The sequence below is a fragment of the Trichosurus vulpecula genome, chromosome 3 (genome assembly GCF_011100635.1).
Source record: "Trichosurus vulpecula isolate mTriVul1 chromosome 3, mTriVul1.pri, whole genome shotgun sequence".
Lineage (NCBI taxonomy): Eukaryota > Metazoa > Chordata > Mammalia > Diprotodontia > Phalangeridae > Trichosurus > Trichosurus vulpecula.
In genome coordinates, this window is record NC_050575.1 from 83,543,244 (window position 1) to 83,567,845 (window position 24,602).

The 24,602-nt window shown below is 38.4% G+C and overlaps 1 protein-coding gene across 2 annotated transcripts in view; it reads right to left on the reverse strand.

The window, feature by feature from the left end:
* LCP2 (lymphocyte cytosolic protein 2) overlaps positions 1–24,602 on the reverse strand; it is an 80,538-nt gene that overhangs the window by 36,268 nt on the left and 19,668 nt on the right. For both annotated transcript variants that reach the window (XM_036752980.1, XM_036752979.1), the window contains exons 4-6: positions 10,107–10,172; positions 9,547–9,578; positions 7,012–7,046 (exon numbers count right to left, since the gene is read on the reverse strand). In XM_036752980.1, the coding sequence (XP_036608875.1) occupies positions 7,012–7,046; positions 9,547–9,578; positions 10,107–10,172 (133 nt within the window). The remainder of the gene's footprint in view (positions 1–7,011; positions 7,047–9,546; positions 9,579–10,106; positions 10,173–24,602) is intronic.

Below are 24,602 nucleotides of genomic sequence, written 5' to 3' on the forward strand. Positions count from 1 at the left end.
AGAAGGAAAAACATCTAGCCATACTAGATCTCAAACTATATTACAAAACAGTAATCATTAAAATGCCTTGATACTGGTTAAAAACTAGAAAAGTGGACCAGTGAGACAAATCAGATACACAACGTGTAGTGGCAAACACAGTAACATAGTGTTTAATAAACCAAAAGACCTTGTGACTAGGGGAATTGAGCACTATCTTGTCACTATATGACAAAATTGCTAGGAAAATTAGACAATAGTCTGGAAGAAATTAGGTTTAGACTAACTTCTCACCCTATATACCAAGATTATGTCTAAATGGATGTATGAGCTACATATTAAAAGTCATATCATAATCAAATTAGAGGAACAAGGCAAAAATTACCTTTCAAATCTATAGATTTGAAGAGTTCATGATTAAACAAGGGAGAAAAAGGATCACACAAAATGAAATTAACAATTTTGATTCTATAAAATTATTTTTTGCACAAGCAAATCTAATGTAATTCAAATCAGAATGGAAAATCTGGGGACAAACCTTTACAAAAAGTTTCTCTGCATATATTAGATAATATAATAACACATAAAACTAAGCTATTTATCAACAGAAAAAAATGGTCAAAAGATATAAACAAGAAGTTTTCAAAGGAAGAAATCCAAACTGCCAACAATACTATGAAAAATGTTCTAAATCACTAATAAATAGAGAAATGCTTGTTAAAGTAACTTTGAGGTTTCTCCTCACACCCTTCAGACCGGCAAAGATGATAAAAGAGGAAAATGATAAATGTTGGAGGGGCTGTGGGAAAAAAAACAAGCATACCATTGCATTGTTGGTGGAGCTGTGAAATTATCTAGCTATTCTTGTAAGCAATTTGGAGATATGCCCCAAAAGTTATTAAATTGTACGCTATACCTTTTAATCCAATTATACCACTACTTAGGAAAAACCCCTCAAAAGATGAAAGAAAAAAGAAAATAATAGTTTAAAATTTTTATCATAGCAGCTTTTTGGTAGTCATCAAAAATCTGAAACTAATGGCTATCTCGATCTTGGGGATGGCTAAAGAAATTATAGTATATTAATGTAATAGAAAATTAGTGTGTTATAAGAAATTATAAATTTGACAGTTTCAGAGGAAACTGAGAAGATCTCTATGAATTGGTATGGTGCAAAGTAAGCAGAAGTAGGAAAACAAGTTATATAACACCAACAACATTGTTGAGAAAAATAACTGAAAGATTTTATAATTCAGGTCAGTGAAATAGGAAAACATGAATTCAAAGGATTGAAGTTGAGATTTGCCACTGATCTGCCAAATTGGTGATGAATGGTCAAACAAACAAACAAAACACTGGCATACACATTTTCAGACTGGCTGATAAGGAGGGATTTTTTTTTTTTTTTGCCAGACTACACTTGCTTATATAGAAGCTTTTGTTTTTATTTTATTTTATTTTACTTGGTTCACGTGGGGGAGGAAGTGGGAAGGACAGATTACAAATGCATTAAAATAAATAAATATTTTTAAAAAGAAAACAGATCAAATAGCTCTTTTATCTCATAGCTTCTCCAATGATACCAAAATGCCATTTGAACTTCATAAGTACAAAATTCGTACAAAATTCTTAGTTAAAATATAGTAACTAATAAATGCTTATTGACTGAAACTGAAGGCATTAAGCTCAAATCTGAAGGTCACTTTCAACTAACAGATGAAGGCAATAGCTACAGATATTTTGGTCCCCTCAAAGGTACGATACATCAAGCATATAGATCTCAAAAGAATAGTGCTATACAAATCAAATTACCAAAAATTATTTTATAGAGGTAGGTAAAACAATAGCAAAATTCTTCTGGAAGAACAAAAGATCCAGAATATCAAGGGAATTAACAAAAAGAAATGCTGCGGAAGGAGGCCTAGCCATACCAGATACTAAACTGTATTATAAAGCAGCAATCATCAAAACTACTTGGCACTGGCTAAGAAATAGAGTGGTGGATCGGTGGAATAGGTTAGGTACACAAGATGCAGTAGTCAATGAATAAAGTAATCTACACTTTGATAAACCCAAAGAATCCAGCTTCTGGGATAAGAATTCACTATTTCACAGAACTCCTTGGAAAACTGGAAAATAGTATGGCAGAAATTGGGCATAGACCAGTATCTTACTCCATATACCAAAAATGAAGTCAGAATGGGTTTATTACTTAGATATAAAGGCTGATACTATAAACAGTTTGGGAGAGAAGGGAATAGTTTACCTGTCAGACTTATGGAGAAGGGAAGAATTTATGACTAAACAAGGGATAGAGAGCATTAAGAAATGCAAAATGGATAATTTTGATTACATCAAATTGAAAAGTTTTTGTACAAACAAAGCCAATGCAACCAAGTTTGGGAGGGAAGCAGAAACTTGGGAAAGAATTTTTACAACCAGCATCTCTGACAAAGGCCTCATCTCTAAACTATACAGGGAACTGAGTCAAATTTATAAGAACAGAAGTCATTCCCCAACTGATAGATGGTCAAAGGATATGAACAGGCAGTTTTCAGAGGAAGAAATTAAAGATGTCTATCATCATATGAAAAAATGCTATAAATGAGTATTGATTAGAGAAATGCAAATCGAAACAACTCTCAGGTACCACATCTCTCCTGTCATATCAGCCAACATGTCAAAACAGGAAAATGATAAATGATAGAGAAGATGTTGGAAGATTGGAACACTATTGCATTGTTGGTGGAGTTGAAAACTGATCCAACCATTCTGGAGAGCAATTTGGAACTATGCCCAAAGGGCTGTAAAAATATGCATTCCCTTTGACCCAGAAATACTACTTCTAGGGCTGTATCCCAAAGAGATCATACAAGGGGGAAAAGGATCCATATGTATAAAAATATTTATAGTAGCTCTTTTTGTGGTGGCAAAGAATTGGAAATCAAGGGGATGCCCATCAATTGGGGAATGGACAAACAAATTGTGGTATATGAATGTAATGGAATACTATTGTGCTATAAGAAACAAGGAGCAGATGGACTTCATAAGAACCTGGAGAATCTTATTTGATCTGATGATGAGTGAAGGGAGCAGAACCAGGAGAACATTGTATACAACCACAGACACATTGCTTCTATGATGACTAACTTTGATGGACTTGGCTCTTCTCTACAATGCAAGGTTCTAAGAGAGCTCCAAAAGACTCATGATAGAAAAGGCTATCCACATCTGGAGATAGAATTATGGAATCTGAATGCAGATTGAAGCAAACTATTTGCTCTCTCTCTTTTTAAATTTTACTTTATTTTTGGTTTTGTCACATCTTTCTCATGATTCATTCCATTGGTCAAAATTCTTCTTTACAACTTGACAATTGTGTAAATAATTTTAATGTGAAGATATACATAGAACCTATATCAGATTCCATGCCATCTTGGGAGGAGAGGGGGTAGGAGAAAGAGGGGGAGAAAATTTGTAACTCAAAAACTTGTGGAACTGAGTGTTGTGAACTAAAACAAATTAATTAATTAATTTTTAAAAAGGAAAAAAACAAAAATCTCAAAAGAAGGCAATGACTGACTTGCTGGCATCCTAAGATCAAAGCTGATATGGAAGAAAACATTTAAAGAGATTAATACCTACACAATACCACTTAACGCATGGCTTCAAAATATAAAAATAGATAAAGATAGATTTGGAAAGTAATTGAACCAAAAAAATATTAATTGAAAAAGCAGGTCAATCTCATTAAGTCAGCAATAGAAAGATTAATATTTTCTCACCAAGAAGAAGAAAGATTGATAAACATTCTTAGAGCACTTGATAAATAAGTAAAACAAACAAACAAAAAAGCCTACAGAAATACTTTTAAAATAAGCATACATCACGAGTGGGAACAGCGAGGGTTAATAACAAGCAAGCACCGTTGGATTTGTTATATGTAACTGGAAGTAATTTATCACCAAATAGAGCCTATGGAATGGCTAAAATCCAAGAATGGAGTCAAAATGCCCTTCACGTGTAACATCCATATGAACTTAACAAAAACACATCAAGAAAGAACAAATTATTAAGTCATATAGATTTATTTCTCTGAATGGACAAGTTTGTGATGGGTGTTCAGGACTAGGTTATAATCACTGGAAATTATAGAAGTCTTATCCTTAAGGATATTTGATAGTGATTAGTGTACATTATGCAACAGAGTATTCTCCAACAGGGAATTCTGCTGAGGCATTTATTTACTTAAAGAGAAACTGAATAAAAGGTCTCTTTGTTTCAGAGATGCAGTGACCTCTGCCTGAACCCAGCAACCAGATTCCCGTTATTTGTCCCTATATGTTTTATAACACCCAAGTGCTTAGACATTTTTATTATTTAGTTTCTTTTCAGTCACGTCTGACTCTTCATGACCCCATTTGGAATTTTCTTGGCAAAGATACTGGAGTGGTTTGCCATTTCCTTCTCCAGCTCATTTTATAGATGAAGACACTGAGGCAAGCAGGGTTAAGTGAATCACACAGCTAGTAAGTGTCTGAGACCGAGTTAGAACTTAGGAAGGTGAGTCTTCCTGACTTCAGGTGTGCAACTATGCATTGCACTACCTAGCCACTCTTCTTAAACAGTGGGTAACAGCTGCTATATAGGACCCAGATGTTAAACTGACTCCTAAAGAAATCAATTTAGTATAAGAAGTAATACTCTGACCAGCTGAAACCAGCTTCTGAGAGCCAATTATTTTATTTTCAGTGTGAGCTTTTACTCCTCAGAAACGGGCAAATGCTACAACTCAGGGCTTGGTTTGTTGTTTTGTTGATATTCTAGATTTAGGAAATTGATGGGGAAAATGTTAATAATAAAGATTAACCTTAAAAACCCTCAGGTTTGTTTTTGTTTTTGTTTATTAATCAGAGAATCAATTGTTAAACCTTTACCAGCATACTACTACTTTTACACAGATAAAACCCATGATGTTGGGAGTTCCCTGTCTCGCAGACTTGTTCCACAGGGATGTTAGTGGGGCCCTTTCCTGCTGTAGAATAAAGTTACCCTAATTTACCTTTTCTATTGCTTTAATAAAAATATTTTTGCTACATTGTGACTCTTTGCCTTGCCATGGTGTTCTCCATCATCCCCAACTTAGACATCCTAAGCCTTATACCAAGAAAACTGTAGAAACTACGCACCCTATCACTGCAGGCTTTATAAATTTAACACTTAACAAACACCCAACAGGATATGACCCGGTACAGTTATACCATAAAAGCTCACTATTTTTTATAGGCTGACAAATGACAAGTCCCCATAGACTACTAGCACAGACAAAACCGTGGCCTAAAATTTCCCAGATATTACAATGATCTATTAAAACTTAACATTTGAATAATTGTTCCTGTACTGAATGTTCATATTCTCCAAACTACGTGGAACAAAAAGCTTTCAAAATATAGAGACCTAGCAGAGGAGATCAATCATGCAGGAACAGAATTAAGTGCATGTGATCTTTTATCCTGTCTGGAGCAATACCTAGCAGGTCTTCAGTGAATTTACATTTCCTACACACACACACACACACACACACAAATATACACATTGGTATAGGAACCTCCCTATACCAACAAAATCTCAAGTTTAGTCCAAAAAAAAAAAAGTATTTCTGGTACATACTTTATAGTGTCATTGTGATGAGGAAAGAAGAGATCGTATATCCTTCCTTCCTTCCTCACTCTCACTTGCCCTATGTTTCTATAATTGGCTGCCAAATCTTCTCATTTCCATCTTTACACCATCTCTTCACATATATCCTCTCCTCTTTACTCCCAGGGTCACCACCCTCATTTAGGCTCTAATCACTTCTTATCTAGACTGTTGCAATAGCCTCCTATATAGACTCTGTTCTACAAATCTCACCTCACTCCTGTCCAACCTTCACAAGACTTAACAAAGTCATTTTCCTAAAATGCAGGTCTAACCCTGTCAGTCCCTGTACTGAATAAAGTGTGATGGCTCCCTATTACCAATGAAATCAATTATAAATTACTCTCATCTGACATATAAACCTCTTGACAATTTGTCCCCTTCCCTTGTTTCTAGTCTTTTTACACATTACTCCCATCCACGCTCACTACATTCTACATCTTTTGGGTTTCTTGCTATTTCACATGATACTCCATCACCCATCTTTAACTCTTTGCATTGTCTGTCCCCTATCTTAGGAATGTTCTCTGTCCTCACCTTCATTTCTTGGTTTTCCTCAAGACTCAACTCAAGCAGCACCTCCTACCGGATGTCTCTCCCAGACTCTCCAGCTGCTTGTGCCTTCCCCATCCAGGGGAACTTTTACTCAATTTGTATGCATCTTGTATAGACCTGTATATGTACCTGATGGCTCCCATATTAGAATGTAAGCTCTTCAATGGCAGGGACTACTTTGCTTTTGGCTTTGTATCCTCAGCCCTTGGGTGAGGTGTATAAATTCTTATTGATTGATCAATACATAAACCACTTTTAAAACATTAAGCCCACTATATGTGTGAGCTATTACCATTTTTTTTAGTTATCATTTTCTGGGCAGCTATGTGGAGCAGCGGATAGAGCTCCAGGCATGGAGTCAGGAAGACTCATCTTCCTGAGTCAAAATCTAGCCTTGGACACTTACTAGCTGTGTGACCCTGGTCAAGTCACTTAACCTGGTTTGCCTCAGTTTCCTTCTCTGTAAAATAAGCTGGAAAAGCAAATGGCAAACCACTCCAGTATCTTTGTCCAGAAAACCCCAGACATGACTGAAAAGTGACTGAACAACTACATTATCATTTTTTAGGTTCATGTTGGGTGTTGGGAAGCAGTGCTGAAGCACTGGTTCATCTGAGTCAGTGTTGTTGCCCCTTTTGGGAGTTGTTCCTCTCCCAACTAGAAAGCACATTTTTAAAAAAAAATTAGAGACTAAGACAATAACTAACATCAAGCAAGCAAGAAAGCAAAATTTTGAAGTGCGTATTCCATGCAAGGTACTGGGCATGTAATACTCACAAAAGATGACCAGCCATCATCATCTTCTTGGAACTCTGGAGGAACAGTAAACATAAATCATTGGCATCAAATAAACATAGCAAGAAAAGTTACTCTTCCCATCCTACCCTCGTTCCATTCCCAACTCCTCCAATTTTGCCTCATGCTTCCTAGAAACATTTGGAAATTGTTCATACGCATCTCTGGGGTATCTCATTGGGTTATTCAGGTCGTATCCTTGCTTCAAGGCTCAATATAAAAGGAATGGCAATGTCCTAGAGACATGAAATCTCAGGAAATTTGGACTCTCCAAGGTTTTGGGGGTGGAAGGGTGATAAGGACTTTTGTGGTAGAGTGGAAAGAACACTGGATTTGGAACCAAAGGACCCAATTGTGAATCCTAATTCTGGAGCCTTATATGTAGGACCTTGGGTAAATCAGTTATCTGAACTTCAGTTTCTTTTTTTGTCAAATGAGAAGGTTGGGATAGATGCTATTGAGGTCCTTTCCAATGTAGTTCTAGGAATCTAGGAGCAAATTGAAATAGATAATCTATTGATTATCTCCATTGATTATCCATTGATTATCTCCCAATCTTATTGATTATCTCCCATTTATCTTGTTTAAATCTTGTTTGTATATAGTTCTTTGCATGTCTTCTCTACCATTACATTGTGAGTTTCTTGAGAGCATGGACTGTATTTTATCATTCTTGGAATCCCCATTGCTTATCACTGGCTGGCCCCTAGTAGATACTTAACAAATACTCGATGATTGACTAACTAGATGCAATAATTTTAGGGACCATTTTCAAAAATGTGCAAGTCACTTTTTACGGTTTGGAACACAAAATACATTGTATGTAACTTGATTTGCTCATAAAACTATCATTTTCAGTATAGGTAAAAATGTGAAGGGACTAAAGGAAAAAAAATGGGAAAACATTTTGGGAAAGTGCTTTCTCCCTAATTGTTTATTATTGAGGAGCAAAACTAAAAGCTCTGAAAATAATATTTTTCTCAAAATATTTTCCTGTGCCTTTGTATCCTTAGTATTGTGATCTTTAAAAAGGTTGAGGCACATAGTTTCTGGGTAATGAATAATTTTATTAATAATTCTAGCATTTTATTAATAAAATGGTCAGTGACACTTTTGAATGCCAAAGACCAATCATGGTGGTGGGCTCACAGTTTATATACCTTTGGAAGAGTGGGTGTTCCTGAGGGTGGTAATCAACTCTAAGTGATTAACAATTAATGAGAAAATGATTATTATAATCAGATGTGCACTCATTCTAATGAGGGTCTTAGGGGGTATGTGACTTGGATCACCCAAATCTTGGTAAAAGATACTTATTCATGTACATATCAAAGAGGGAATCCACTTCTACCTCTGACTTGTCTGACCAAACACCATGAACAGGAATTCACCAATTCTCTCAGCCTGGTTGGCTAAGTTTTTCCCAAGATTTCCTACAATGGTTAGTTTCTGGGTATGGAAGTGGAAAACCCTTTAATCCTAATTAAATAATTGGTTATTAATAAAAGAAAGAAATAATCATTTCTCTCAGCATATTATCAACCTTCTAATTCTTGAAATCTGTCTTTAAACCCTTTTTTGTGAAGCCTTTCTTGGTAGCTCTTCCCTCTTCATTCCAACTCCATGACCTCCTTTCCTCACTGTCTATAGAATTTTAAATCCATACATGTCCTAGCATTTTACTAGTTGCTATCTTGTAGGTAAATATGGTTGTCCTTCACTTGAGTGGAGATTGCTTTTGGGCATGGACCACATCTTTTACTTCTCTATATTTCCCACAATGCTTACTCATATTGCACAATAATATTTAAGTTCAAAGGATATCAGAGTATATTTGAGTCCTGAAACTAGATGGAACAAAGGCCTAATTCAGCATTGTCTAGGACTGTTTCAAGGCTTTTCTCCTTGAAATTCTAGGCATTTTTCTCAAGATGTTTTCTTCTTCTTCATCATCATCATTTTAGAGCTAAAAGGAACTCCATTAATTTTGGGATGTGGAAAGTGAGGCTGAGAAAATTAAGTGATTTTCCTGATTCCCTTAGTGAACTGGGAGAATGGCTTCCCAACCTGATATAAACCCACTCCTAACTTCTAGGGGGTAACTGAAACCCAATTAGAAGGTAAATTAAAATTCCACTCTGAGTCCCCATAACTTAAGCCAAGTAGGAGATAAATTCAAAGGAATTCTCTGAGAGGAAATGGAGAAACAGAAAGATGACACTGTATTCTGGCCTTTCAGTAGCTACATCATTTTCATCTTTGTCTCTTGTGGGGAGGAGTCACTTCAGGAAAGAAAACATGGGAGCAGGGATCTAGAAGGGTGAGAGGTTGAATCTTGGATGGCAAGCTCATTTTTTCTCACCAAACTTTGCCCAAATATTTACTTAAGTAAACAATTTGATAACTAGACCACTAAAGCTATTTAAATGATACCCATACAAACAACTTGGAACCATAATAGCTCAAATATTAATTGCCGGTTAAATCAAATTGTTACCCCAAATCATAAACTATTACCTCTTTCTTCAGTAAATCTTGGTGCATGAGTCCTGAAATGACAAATGACATGGATATTAACATTCCTACTTTTATGAGTAGAAAATTATTGTCTTGAATCCAACTAAGCAGGAATAAAGGGCCTACTAAAAGTTTAGGATATGTCTTCTAGCCACCAGTTTTAAAAATGCCTGTCTGATGGTAGGGTAAGCCATAGATTGAGGTAGTCATAAAAAACCCATAAACTGAGTTCAAATCCAGCCTATGACACTTAACATTGTTTGTCTTAGTTTCCTCATGTGTAAAATGGGCTGGAGAAGGAAATGGCAAACCACTCCAGTATTTTTACCAAAAAACTCCAAATAGGGTCACAGAGAGTTGGACACAGTTGAAACGACTGAACAACAGAAACACAGTTATATGTGCAATCACTTACAGTTGCTATTTTATGTTGGTTTGCTGAATTGCTTTGGGAGTATGTTTCTTTATGATTTGTATGTGTATGTTTGTATATATTTATTTTTTGTTAAAGAAAAATTATCAATTTAAGAAATAAAAAAATCATTGTTTGCACAACTCACTTCCTTGCAAATAAACTTCTTCTTTCTTCATTCTTGTTGATTTCTTGACTTAACTTGCTTAAAATTCTGTAAAACAAAAAAATACACAAAAACATCAAAACTACAAAGCCAAAGTCTGAGCCATCGCTCAGTCTGTGTAACTAGCTTTATGATACTCTTTAGACAGTGCAAAGCAAAAGTTGCCAAGAAGATTGAGTTCAGACTTTACCTGGCATTCAAAACACTCATAGTCCAATCCTATTCTATATGTCCAGCCTTAGAGAATGAGGGCATTAACAAGGACATGAGAGGTCATCGAATCCAACCTTTTCATTTTGTAAGAACTGAGATCCAAGAAAGTAAACTGAGTTGCTCCATATCATGCAGCAAAAGAGCAGCAAAGCCATGATAGACTCCTGTCATCTGGCTGCTGGATGAATGCTTTCTCTACTATCTCTTCTAAGCTTTCTGCTCCCTACCAGGAGCAATCCATTCTTGTCAAGCCTATTTCTTCTCTTTGCCCCCAAACATGCGATAATAATTCCTACTAGAATGGAGATCTAGTACATGTACCTCTAATGACATCTTCCCATCTAGAGATACAAGGGAGCCTGATTTCTGCTTCTGGGAGAATCATGATGATGTACCTTAGAGCATACAGAGACATAACTTGAGTACTGTAAGTTTTGGGAAAACCTCTCTTTGAACAAAGTGACTTCTCAGGCCAAGGAAACAGAGCTATGGGGATGATACTTGATTTTTCTTCTGACTGGCAACAACAAGATCAATAAGAACTATTCTATTTTAAGAGAAGCCCCCACCATTTTAGAAATTACCTGCCGACACAGGGATTTTTGATAAGATTAACCACAGAGGGCACAGGTAGGTGGTGTGGTGAGTAGAGCACTGGCCCTGGAGTCAGGAGGACCTAAGCTCAAATCCAGTCTCAGACACTTGATACATTTACTAGCTGTGTGACCTTGGGCAAGTCACTAAACCCCAAGTGCCCTGCCTCCATCCAAAAAAAAATTAACCACAGAGAAATGCATTCTCCCACAGGATCAAACCTGATCTTCAGTGAATCCTGTCACTCCAAGGTTTTCACATTTTTTCTCCATTTCTTTTCTGCCACACAGATTGTTGCTGATTTGACTGTGTACTCTAAGTGAGCCAAAATAGCTATGAAATCCAACCTGTACTCAAAGAAGTTAATACTGCTACTACCCTGAATACAGGCTTGGCACTCTATCCACTGTACCACCTAACTGCCTCTCAGAGAGCCATATACTTTTGAGTTCACTATTTATTAAAGGAAAGAAAGGCTGAGGGTTTTGACTATACAAGGTATTACTGACATTGTCCGTTGTTATTTCATTTGTATTTGGTTATTAGCTAATGTCTCCATTTATATGATTGTAGTTCATCTCTAAGCTGCTGTTTTGGACCTCCTTTTTCCATTCTATATCACTTCCTATGTCTTTCTATGTTTCCTTTAATTATTCATATTTGCTTTTCTTAAGGAATAAAATATTTGATTATAGTTAAATGCCATGGTTTATTTAGTCACTTTCCAAATGTTGGGCACATATTAACTATTTGCTATTATGTTTATAGTGCTGCTAGGAAAATTTTTTACCTAGAGAGTTCTATTTTTCTTGTCAATAAACTTGTTCAGGTATAAATCCAGTAGTACAATCAGTGGGTCACAGGGCATGAATGATTTGATATGTTTTATTATACAATTCTCAATTCTTTTCAAAAACAGACTAAGCCTCAACATTAACAGCAGTTAATTACTGTTTCAGTTTTCTACCAACCTTGCCAACATTGCAAATGTCCTCATTTTACTATCTTTGACAACTTAATGGCTATTAAGTGATAACTAAGAGTTTTTAATTTGCATTTTTCTCATTATTCACATTTTGAACACTTTTTTTCTTACTGACTGATGATACTAGGATGATTTTTCTGGGTTGTTTTTTAGTTTTTAGCTGACTGATGAACAACAATTTAAAACTTGTTTTACTGATGATGATTTCTGTTCTCTGTTTCTTAGCTGATTAATAAAACTGAGATGATAGTTTTTATTTTTTGTTTCAGAAATGTTGTGTTAACATCCTTATCCTTGACTACTTAGCCAGTGAAGAAGGGCTCTCAATCTTATAGATCCGTATCAATTCCCTATTGGTTTTGGATATCAGAATTGTGTCAGAGGAGTTTAACATAAATATTACCCCCCCATCAAAATTTGTGTATTTTTTCTTATTCTGGCTGTACTGATTTTATTTTTACCAAATGTTTTGTTTTCATATAATTAAAACTATCTTTTGTCTTTTATCCTTCAAAATGTTATTAGTTAAGATTTATTCCCCTATTTGCAATTACGAAAGTTATCACATGACATCCTCTAATTTTATGGTCTGATTTTTAAAATCTTTAAAAAGTTTATCCATTTGGAATTTATTGTGCTGTATTATATTAGATGCTGATCAAAACACAATTTTAGTCAAATTTCCTATTCAGCTTTTCTTAAATAATTTTATTCCCCAGGAATTTGGGTTCTCATTTTATTGAATTCTAGAGTGCTGTGAATATTTGTAGCTAAATCTTCCATAGCTAATCTAGCTACTAGATTTCTATTTTTTTAATCCACTATTTGATTGTATGGACAATCACTGCTTTATAAAATAATGTGAAAGGCAAAAATGCTATTCTCCCTTCTGTTTTACTGTTACCTGCCACCATTATTTCCTTTGATTTTCCTAAGTATTTGTTCTTCCCTATGATTTATATCAGTTTTCTTTAATTCTAAAAATTACACCATTGGTATTTTGTTAATATAGCATTAAATCTATAGATTAATTTGGGCAGTATTATCATCTTTACTATAAGATCATCTGCCAAAAACATTGAATACCTCTCTAATTAATTGGATTTGACCTCCTGTCACTCAGATGGGGAAGATTCTCCCTGAGTTCTCAAGAAACTCAGGCTAAGAAATTCCCACCATACATGACAGCCGCTACATTTAAAGAGCTCATATTCTAATAGGGGAAGACAGCATTTAAAAAGGAGCTAGGGGTGTGTGTGTGTGTGTGCATGTGCGTGTGCGTGTGTGTGTGTGTGTGTGTGTGTGTGTGTGTGTGTGTGTTGGGGGGGTAGTTATGCATGTTTCAGCATGATTTGGATGAGGCTGGAAAATGGTGAGATGGTCTGGGCAAGATAAGGCAAAATCGCACTTGTCAGAGCCCTGAGTTCTAGGGACATAATCCAAGTTCTTCTACTAGAGCTTTCTCTGTGCCAAAAGCAAAACAGTTAAAGCATTATTGTTTTGTCTTGATGACAATGTGATACTTCAAAAAATAGAGGAAGTGACAACAGGAACTGTTATTCTGACCCAAGTCTAATTACCGAGAAGGAACTAGCCACTGATATAAAAAAAGATAGATAGGAAAAGGGTTTGGAGGAGGATTCCATCTTCATTAATTCTATCTTAGAATTAACAATGCAGAAAGGCAGGGAAAGTCATGGATACCCTCAGTTTGTGGAGAGAAGATTTCACAGAGAAAGGCCCGGTAGGACTTTAGGCCCTTAGCCTAAAATCCTGTAGGCAACATAGATCCAAGAAGCACAGGGAAACACTCAAGAAGGGAATTTTGAAAACACAAATATAAATAGTCTCAATGATGAAGAACATAGGGAGTTATTGAAAGGGACCAAAATGGATGCACTGGGAGCTCATTCTCCAATTCAGATTTTTAAGAGTGTACATAGAGAGGATGGAAGCAAGGATAGAGAATAGTGGACGGATACAAAAATTTGATAGGATCCTCTAAGAATGGTGTCAGAACCAGTAACGCTCATAGTGAGCTATAACTGGAGGTAAATGCTAAGGACAAAAAAAAAAGGTTGTTTTTTTTCAGTTAGATTGGAGAAAAGCAGAGGATCAAAAGGTTCCATCAGGGAGATGGAACCATGATAATGAATGGCAGAAAGAAGGCAGAAATAATTTTTATTTTCTATTATCAATTAACTCCTGAAAAGTTCAATGAACCTTGGACTAGAAAGGATAAAGCAAAAAATATTTAATAGGACTTGAAACTCAAGATAACTGAGCAGATAGCCTCAGATCATTTAGCTGTATTTGATGAGTTAAAAGTCTCTTGTCCTAAACAAACTAAATCTTAAAGTACTTAGAAAACTTGAAGATGGCTCAATGTCAGCTTGGAGGGAGGTATCTCATGACTTCACCTAGCCATCTCTACTGTTTAATGTTTTAATTAATGACAGATGAATGTATAGATGCCATTTTTATCAAAATTACAGCTGACGCAAAGTTAAAAGAGCTAACGTATTGGATCATAGAATCAAGATCCAAAAAGATATCAACAGGATAGAACAACGGTGTGATGCTAATAACGGAGATACGCGTAAAGTCTTACTTGAGTTAAAAAGAAAATCTTCCTGGATACAAGATAGGGTAGTCTCCATGATAACAATTTGTCTGAAAAAAAGATCTGTGGGTTTTAGCGAACTACAAGCTCAACATGAGTCACCAAACTATTCTGGACAGCCAGAGAAAACAAAAAGGGAAACTGTGGTCTTAGGCTACATCCAGTGAAACAATATTCCTATAGAAACCTGCAATGATCAGACTATGCCAGACCTGACTATTGCATTCAGTTTTGGGAGCCCCATTTCAAGAACAACGTTGGCAGACTGCAGAGCTGGTAGAAGAGGGAAGGCCAGGAGGGGAACAAACATCTAAATAATGGTACATAGGACACATCCTATTGAAGGATCCTGGGGGAAGACTGGAGAAAAAGCAAGTTTGATAGCTACTTGTCTTAAAGTATTTTAATGGCTATATATATATGTAAGAGATTAGACTTGTTCTACTTGGCCCCAGAAGGCAGAGCTAGGAGAAATGAGTTAAGGTTGCTAGGAAGCATTATTTCAGTTCCACTAAGTAAAAATTCCTAAAAAAAAACCAGGATTGTTCCCATGTGGAATGCCCTGTCTTGGCAGATAGCGGGTTCCCTTCCACCGAAATTCTCCAGGAGGAGGTTGGATGACCACTTGTCAGAAACATTATATTGTCTATTCCTGTTTAGGTATAGCTTGGACCAGATGAAATCTTAGGTCTCTTCCGATTAGGAATCATATTATTTTAACAACTCATTCACACAGTAACCTTAGCAATCCTGTTAGGTGGTGCAAGAATGTTAACTTGTTTATTTATTTATTCATCCTTTGATTTATTTATCTATTTGCCTATTTATTTCATTTTGCATATCAGGAACCTGAAGCTCAGGGTGGGTGACTAGCATGGAGTCATACAGGTCTTTTTACTTCCAGCCCAATGCTTTGCTTACTCTACCTCCTGCCTCTCTGGAGAGCTCTGGATTTCTACACGGCATATAGTCTGGAGGGGAATCCCAGAGGGAGGAGAGGGCATAGTAGAGGAAAACAGCTAGAATTCCTGGCAGCCCCTGACACGAAAGGAATTCTGCCAACCCCAGTGTTTATCTTCATCTAGCCTACTTGTGACTGTGACTGGTATATTCAGGAGTTCCTGGGACCTGCTCATCATCAGCTGGTGCATTCGTAAAATGCTCCAGCCTTCCCTTGGCTATCGTAGTATAAAAGCTTTAACTGTTTCCCCTCTGCCATGCAGTTTACATACAGCTAACATTTCATGCATTCTAAGATCTAAGTAGATGGGCATTTAGGTGGTGCCGTGGATAGAGCGCTGGGCTTGGAATCAGGAAGACTCAGCTTTATGAATTCAAGTCTGTCCTTGGACCCATACTAGCTCTGTGACTCTGGGCAAGTCATTTAATCCTTTTGCCTCAGTTCCTCATCTGTATAAATGAGATGGAGAAAGAAATGACAAACCCAGTATCTTTGTGAAGAAAACCCCAAAGTGGGGTCATGAAGAGTCAGACACAACTGAACAAACACAACAAAGTCTAACCTGACAGGCTTTTTTGCTGTTGCTCAAACACAGCAATCTCTGCCATCTCTGTGCCTATGCACTGGCTAGCTCTCATTCTCTCCTCATGCCTACCTCTTAGAATCCCTTTTTTCCCTTTGTGGAAGCTTATTTCAAAATCTCCTTGTTTGGTTCAACTAAAAATATTAAGAAATAAATATTCCTCTAGTCTAAAGTCTAATTCAGACCTTTCCTCTTTCTCTTAGGCCTGACTAACCCTTTTTCTCTTAGGAACTGTGAAGAACATCAAGAATGAAGGCTGAGACCTGGGAAAAATGGATTAAAGATGGTACCAAAACTTAGAATAAGAAATACCTCTTTTGTGGCTAAGATTATCACCTTCCCAAAGCATTGAAGAGAATAATATTGTGTTGGTAAATGTTTAACTGGATCTCCAGGAAGAAGAAAAAAATGTAATGCTATATCTTAACTTTTAATCTATGTTATTACCATTTTTTCCATTACTTTTTAGACTAGACAGTCTTGTCTCGACTAGACCCCTTCTATCTAGACAATCAACGAAACATTCTAAAACAAGCCCTAATTTGTAGTTTGTTAATTTCTAAAAATTTATCAGTCAGTTCTATGAAGAGTCACCTTCAACCCAACCCTTGAAGAGCCACCTGATGGCAGTGCCTACTTTGCCCATTCTGAAGGGATTGTGGTATTGGGCAGGGATCAAAGATTCCATTGATCTCTCTAGATTTCTTTCTACATCTCCTGAGGGGGGGAATGGTCAAAGAGAGATGAGTGGCTTTAGGAAGCTGGTTCTCCCAGGGTGTTCTGGAAAGATTAAGGTACGACTGTTTTATTAGATGGGAGAAGGAGGTTAACTCCAAACTGTTTTTATCATATTGTGACATTTTCTTTGCTCAAGATTTCCATAAATGCTGCTTTAAATTTATGTTAAGGAGATGTCTAATGGCATGAGGAGATTCTGCCAGTTTGGACATTTTTTTTTTCTGAGCAGAACAATACTTGGATTTAGAATAACGTTGAATTAATAACAATGATTTCTGCCTGCCTTGTGCATAGGACAGTATTGACATTTTCTTCAATACCTTTAAAGCTGAACTTACTCATGGAAACTTTTTTTGATCTCTATCATGACTAGTAACTTCTTTCTCTGCAAAATTATTTTGCATTAAATATTAATACGCTTATACATGTATATGTTATCTCCTTTGATAGGGCAGCTAAATAATGAAGTTGATAGAGCTCTGAGCCTGGAATCAGGAAGACGTGAGCTCAAATCCAGCCTCACCCACTTACTAGCTGTGTGACCCTGGGCCAGTCATTTAATCCTGTTTGCCCCCGTTTCTTCATCTACAAAATGAGCCAGAGAAGGAGATGGCAAACCACTCCAGTATCTTTGCAAAGAAAATATCCAATGGGATCACAAAGAGTCAGACATGACTGAAAAACCTTCCCTTGATGGAATGTAAAATTTTTGAGGGCAGGCAAAAATGATTTATTAAGCACTTACTATCTGCTGCATACTGTGCTGAGCTGAAGCCTGTCCTTGCCTTCATGGAGTTTACATTCAAATGGCAGGGACTGTTTAATTTTTGTTTTCTTGGATCCCCAGAACCTAGCACATTGTGTGGTGTTGTTGTTCAGTCATGTCCAGTTCGTCGTGACGTTATGAACCATATCACTCCAGTATTGTCCATGGAATTTTCTCGACAAAGATACGAGAATAATTTATTATTTTCTTCTCCAGTGGATTAAGGCAAACAGAGGTTCAGTGACTTGCCCAGGGTCACATGGCTAGTAAGTGCCTGAGGCTGGATTGGAACTCTGGTCTTCTTGACTTCAGGCTCAGAGCTCTGATTCACTGACCTACCTAGCTGCCTCCTTCACAGCATGTAGTAGGTGGTTAATGAATACTTGCAAATTGATTCTGACATCCCTTGAGTATATGGGTTACTTAAAGCTCTATAAGGATGATGTCAATATACTATAAGGAACAAATATGGAGGACTATTTACCACTGTCAGAACTAAACCTCAAAAAAGAAACCAACTGGTGACTAGATCACCTCCAGTAGAAGCCACTCCTCCTTCCGTCCCAACCTCAAAGAGACAAGAAGAGGATGGATATATTCTTTGCTTGGCTTTGCTCCACCCCAGACTGTCACACCTTTTCCGTCACACTCAATGAAATGTCATCTTCTAAGGGCTGTGCAATAGCGTGTTCTCTGATCCTTATGCCTGACATTCTCCATTTCTTTAGCACTTGGCTTATGGACTTTATTACCGTATTCCTGGGGACTTCAATATTTATTTTGATGAACTCTTATATAACTTTCTTGCAGGACTCTTCAACCAACAAACTTTTTCTCCATTCCACTTTAGTCGTACACCCAACATGGCTACCAGCCTGGAGTTTCTAATTTAAAACCAACCCAAATCAAAATGCTTCTTGGAAAAACTGCATGTACTTAGATTAAAAATTTTGTTTTACGTTCATGTATGCATATATACCATATATGTGTACATATTTATATATGTGAATGTATATGTGTATATATATATATACATGTCTATATATCTATGGGGTGTGTGTGTGTGTATGTATATATGTTTCACATCATGAGGCCACCAGAGCTCATGTAACTACTAAAGGAAGGAAGTATCAAACCACACAACCACACTGGTTTTGCAACAAGGGGCTAACAAGAGAATTAGAATTAGGCCAGACAATTGCATTTGCAGAAAGTCGTGCCTATCTAGGCTCTCCATCCATTCAGGATCACCCGGGGTATTTAGGAGAATGTTTGCCAAGCTGAGGTATAGTCAGATTTTTCCCTGCAGTCCTTTCTAAGGCTGGCTAAGTGAAGCCTTTTCCTGAGAACCAGCAACAACCTGTCTGATATTCCCTTCCCCTTGCCTTAAAAGGCAGTAAACAGCTGGAGGTGACTCATTTTCCCTTCTCCCCGCACACACTCAAGACCCCAGGGCCAGGGAAAGAGGTTGAGTTTGGGGTGAGGGGATAAGTGAGTGATTGGAAAGCAACAGCTCTCTTTCTACTGAATGAAAGAGATGGAGTGAGCAGGTTTCCTTGTTCCTCTGAATTAGCTGAGAAGCAGAATGAGAAGAAACTCAGAACAAGGTCTCTCTAGGTCCTGCCCAGTTAAGTTGCTTGAAGAAAAAGATCAGATGATTCAAATCCTAATCCTATCTCCTTCACTAACACAAGGAACCTTGAACAAATCCCTGGATTTCTTGTGCTACTGTTTCCTCATCTTTAAAATGGAGATCATAAAACCTACCCTGTGTAGGCCATCATTAAGGTTCAAATAACATAATATTCATGAAACTGTTTTTTTTTAAAAAGCAGTGGCAATACCAAACCAATGTAAGACATTATGGCCACTTTAATCATGTCCCCCCAAAGAGCAAAGGTATATCCTTTTTATAAGGTTTCTGTGTAAGAGTGAAGAAAAAGAGGTTGGTGAGATTTTTCCCCTTATGTTTTCTGGAAAACAGCTTCATTTCGCCTATGTAAGGCCAGGAGTTGTGTCCCTCGAGATGATTTTAATAATACTTATTATTATAATGGCTCAAATTCGTGTAGCACTTACAGGTCTGTAATGTGCTTCACATGGTACTGCATTTTCTCCTCACAACATCCTGTGATGTAGGTGTCATTATCTCATTTTACAGATGGGGAGACTGAGGCAGAGAGAGTCTGACAGCTGGAGGGCGAGTCCAACATCATCTCCCGAGCTGCCTCCATTCACTTCTAAACGAGAACAAATGGCCATTTTCTTCCCTTCCTGGATGTCTTGTCTCTTCGTGGATAGTGTTGGAAGAAGAGTCAGGAAGACCCAGGCTTGTAGATCACCAGAAAGGTCTCAGAACCTCACCTAGCCTCAGTTTTCTTATCTGTAAAATGGGCAATACTGATAATAGTAACTATGGAACTTAGCTCACAGGGTTGCTCGAGTGAGACACTGTAATGTAAAGCGCAGGCCTAGGCAGCTAGGTGGCTCAATGGTTAGAGTGCCAAGCCTAGAGTCAGGAAGACGCATCTTCCTGAGTTTAAAGCTAGCTTCGGATACTTCCTAGCTGTGTGACCCTGGGCAAGTCACTTAACCCTGTGTGCCTCAGTTTCCTCATCTGTAAAAATGAGTTAGAGATGGAAATGGCAAACCATTCCAGTATCTTTGCCAAATGGGATCTTAAAATGTCAGAAATGAACGAACCAAAGAATAGGCAATCAGGTGGCAAAGTGTATAGAATGTTGGACTTGACATCTGAAGATCCGAGTTCAACTCCTCCCTTTGAGACTTACTAGAAGTGGCTCTGAGCAAGTCTTTCAAACTGATTTCCTCATCTGTAAAATGGGTCTAATAACAACCCCTACTTATAATAGGGTTGTGACAAGAATTAAATGAGAAAATTGTTGTTACTTGTCCTTCATTCTTGAAGAGGACCACGGCATCAGGAAGGCGACGTAAACTAAACTACCGTATCAATACTATTGTTATTATAGAGATTCGCAAGTCTTAAAGTTAGCAATGTCAGCTCTCATTATTCCCAGAGACATTGCCTCCCAGCAGGGCCTCCTTACCCATGTCCAGGGCCAGCATCTTAGCCCCGGCGCTCTGAAGTCAAATCCTCCTCTCTTATGCTTTCATTCTGAACTTGTTCACTCCGATCCATCAGGCTCACAACCCTGCCAGTTCTCCCATCCCTTTTTACACGGCTCATTTAGAAAAATTCCCATCTTCGATTGCTTCTCCATACAGATGAGGAAATTAACTGGCTATTCTGAAAGCACGCTTTGCATTTTCCAGATGAATGCTGGTCGTTTAATAAACATCTGACAACAACCGGTCTCCTGTGAGCCGACTCAGGCCATGCACTTACACTTGATTTTAAAATAGCCAAGCCCTGTAGGGTGCAGCAGCCTCAGCAGATCCCTGTCCAAGTCCAAAAATGTCCCTGTGCAGTGCACTACCTTGCTATTTATTCTTTAGGCTGTAATAATTCAATTTTGAAGCACAAATACCAGGAAAACTATACCAAGTCTAAGCCCCACCTGAGATAGTCCCATAAAGGCTCTCCCCCAGTAAATTCAGGCTCTTATACTTCTCTCACTCTCCCTCATACTCCCCACCTTGTGCCATTCTCAGAATTTAGATTTCTTTTTTTTTCACTATTCTACCCTCCAAGACCCTCTCAAGCTCTAGCTCTCCCAGGAAGCCCATAGCATACGTCTACAAAGCATGATCTGGTGCCCTGTCTTGTTTTCCATTAATTTCCTATTTTTAAGTCTTGTCTCTCTGAGTAGATTATAGGCTCCTTCAGGCTAGGTGAAAATGCCTTATACTTCTACTGTATTGTATCTTCCACAGCAAGGCAAGGCCTGGAGTAGATTCTCTCTATATGTTTATTGTTGTTTGCTGTTCAGATATTTCTTGTTTGATTCTTTGTGACCCCATTTGAGGTTTACTTGGCAAACACACCAGAGTGGTTTGCCATTTCCTTCTCCAGCTCATTTTACAGATGAGGAAACTGAGGCCAACAGGGTTAAGTGACTTGTCCAGGATCACACAGCTAGTTGTGATACCTGAGTAGCCAGCTATTGCTAAAAAACCCTGCCCCAGCCCCTAACTGCAAAGCCCAGTCTGCATAAGAAAAAAACAGACTTAGTTGGCGAGTGTCCTGGGCCCCTAAGACATTTCCAAGGAATGTAAGCTAATTACCAGGATGGAAGCCTTGGCTCTAGACATTATCTTGAATTATATGACTTTTACCATATCTTGAGCCTTCCTAGCTTCAAGAGTTATGGCAAAAGTTGGAGACAGAGATCCTGGGTTGTAATTCCAGTTGACACTTTGTCAGCTATCTGATATGTTGTATTTACAATCTATTCAAGAGGTTCCTCTAACGTATCATGGTCATAAAAAGTGAAATAACACAGGCTTGCTGAGTCTGCAAAGTAACTTATGTAAACTTCAAGAGATAATTAAGCACTGAATCCTGTATTGTCTATATAAACTACCTTCTCGGTTTAAACGTGGTCATTTGCTTTGGGAATTTTCCCCGAATGACCGCGGGCTAATAAACTTCTCCATTCAAAACTTATACTCTGTGGCGTGTCTCACTCGCTTCTGGTATAACATAGTAAGTATCTAAGGTTGGATTTGAACTCAGGTCTTCTTAACTCCAGACACAGGGCTCTATCCTGTGTTACCTAGCAGTCCTATTTAACTTTACACAGAGAAAAGCTTTGTTCCTGAACTATGGTAGTGGTGGTGGTATGGGGTGGAGAAGGCACTAGAGAAAAGGGAGGCCCAGGGACTATCTGCCAGTGTTGCTCTTGTTCCATGGAAAGATGAAAATGGGTCTTTTCTTTTTCTTGGGAGGTTGTTGGCAATGTATACAGAGAAAAAGGAGGGAGGAGGAAGCAGAAGGGAGACAGCCTGGGAAGGGCATTGGAAGTCAAGAAATCATTAGTCTTGGCTCCTCTAACTCAGGGCTGACTTTAGGCAAGTGACTTTTTCTCTCTGGCCACACTCTGTACTGTAAATGAGAAGGAAGGACTGAATTAGGGCCATAACGAACAGAACAGGTGAATGGGGCTTCGGTCCAGGACACTGGCATGGGGTAAGCATGTGGCAGGGGCCCGATTTTTCTCCCTGACCGTTGTCCCCATGTCTTGCCTTAAAGTTCTCTAGAAGCAAATGGTTCAACCTGGCCCTGGTTTCCTACCCCCACCAAAGATCTATCATTTTACTTTTTACACTTTATTCACTTATCTATGACACTTCTCTCTCAGGACCCACCTTTACTCCTCAAGCCCCTCAGGGCCAAGGGCCAGACTCTTTGGAGGATGGGCCACTCCCTTCCTTGCAATATTCGCATCCATAGTAAGTGCTCTAACTCCTGTACCCCTCTCCTTCCCTCACACTCATACATACACCTCGAACACATTTAATTGAATTTGCCTCAGGCACAATCCCTTCTAATTATCATGCTAGATTAAATTATTTTAAAACCCCTTCCAGCTCTAATAATTTATGAATCTGAATTCCTAATCTGCCTCAGGCATTTCACAAATGCTTCCCTTAGTCAGAGGGAGAATCATAGTGTAAGCAAGGGTTTTGCTGCCTAAGACTGAGGCACCTGGGTTAGAGAGAGCAAGGTCCTACTTATATGGGACAAGCCATCCTTTGTTCTCCTGCCACTTATTGGAGATCAGCTTCTTTCCATCGGTGGTATGACTGGAACAGGCCGCACCTTTAGAACTCCCAGACTGAGACAGTCTCACTCTGAGTATGGAGGAAGGGCTGCCTTCCACCTCTCCCCTTTACACCCTGTGGCCCCAAGAATGGGGTTTGTGGTTTGGGTCTGTTTCATTTGTCTTTAGGTGAAGGTACTAAAAGCTGCAGGCCTAGCAGCTCAAGACCCAGGGACCTTGGAAGTAGGATTCCAGGCCAGATAACCCAGCCAGCTGATCAGTGAAGCCTTCAGGAGCCAGCGTGCCAGGACAGGAGCCCAGCAGATTGTTGGGGTTGGGACTTGGTGGGACCAGCTCTGAACCTAATCCCTCACCCCACCCAGGAGACTGAGGGGAACAGGGTTATGGTTTCCAAGTATTGGGGGGGAGGGGAAATTGTGCTTGTTCTTGTTAAACATTAGAAACAAATAGTCCTTTGTAAAAGCTAAGCTGTTGAGTGGTTAAATGAAACTGAGCGATTTTGTTGTTTTTAGTCACTTTTTCAGTCCTGTCCAACTCTTTGTGACCCTATTTGGGGTTTTCTTGGCAAGGATACTAGAGTGGTTTGCCATTTCTTTCTCCAGCTCACTTTACAGGCGAGGAAATTGAGGCAAACTGAGTTAAGTGATATGCCCAGGGTCCCATAGTTAGGAAGTGTCTGAGGCCAGAATTGAGCTCAGGAAGACTCATCTTCTTGACTCCAGGCTCAGCACTCTATCCATTGCACCACCTAGTTGCCACCACCCAGTGCTTGAACCCCCTAAAACTAGGAGAACAAAATTGTTGGGGACGCGAACCAATGACAGAGAGATAGCCATTTCTGACACCCCCTTAAGGGTTCTGGAGAACTCTGGGGAAAGGGTGAAAAGTACCATCCCTGGCCTTCAGATAGGAGGGGCCAGCGTGGTCATTGTTATAATGGGATCATAAATTGAGAGGAGGAATGAACCTTAGAGGACATCTAGTCCAAATCCCTCATTTTACATAATGAGTAAACTGAAGCCCCAGGCAACTAACTTGCCTCAATTCACATGGATAATAATGATCAGCGGCAGGATCTGGATTGTCTTCTGACTCCAGGACCAACGCTGTACAACACCGCGAGTGGTATCACCATGCCTCTATTCCCCATACTGTACTGAGAAGCAGTCATACTAGATAGACAGTTGTGCTAGGCACTGTGGGAGATTGAACTACAAAGAATTTCAAATCACTGTCCCTGCCCTCGTAGAGCTTCAAATCTATATAGATATTAAGACAGAATCTCAGAGAACTCAGTCAGCTTTGAC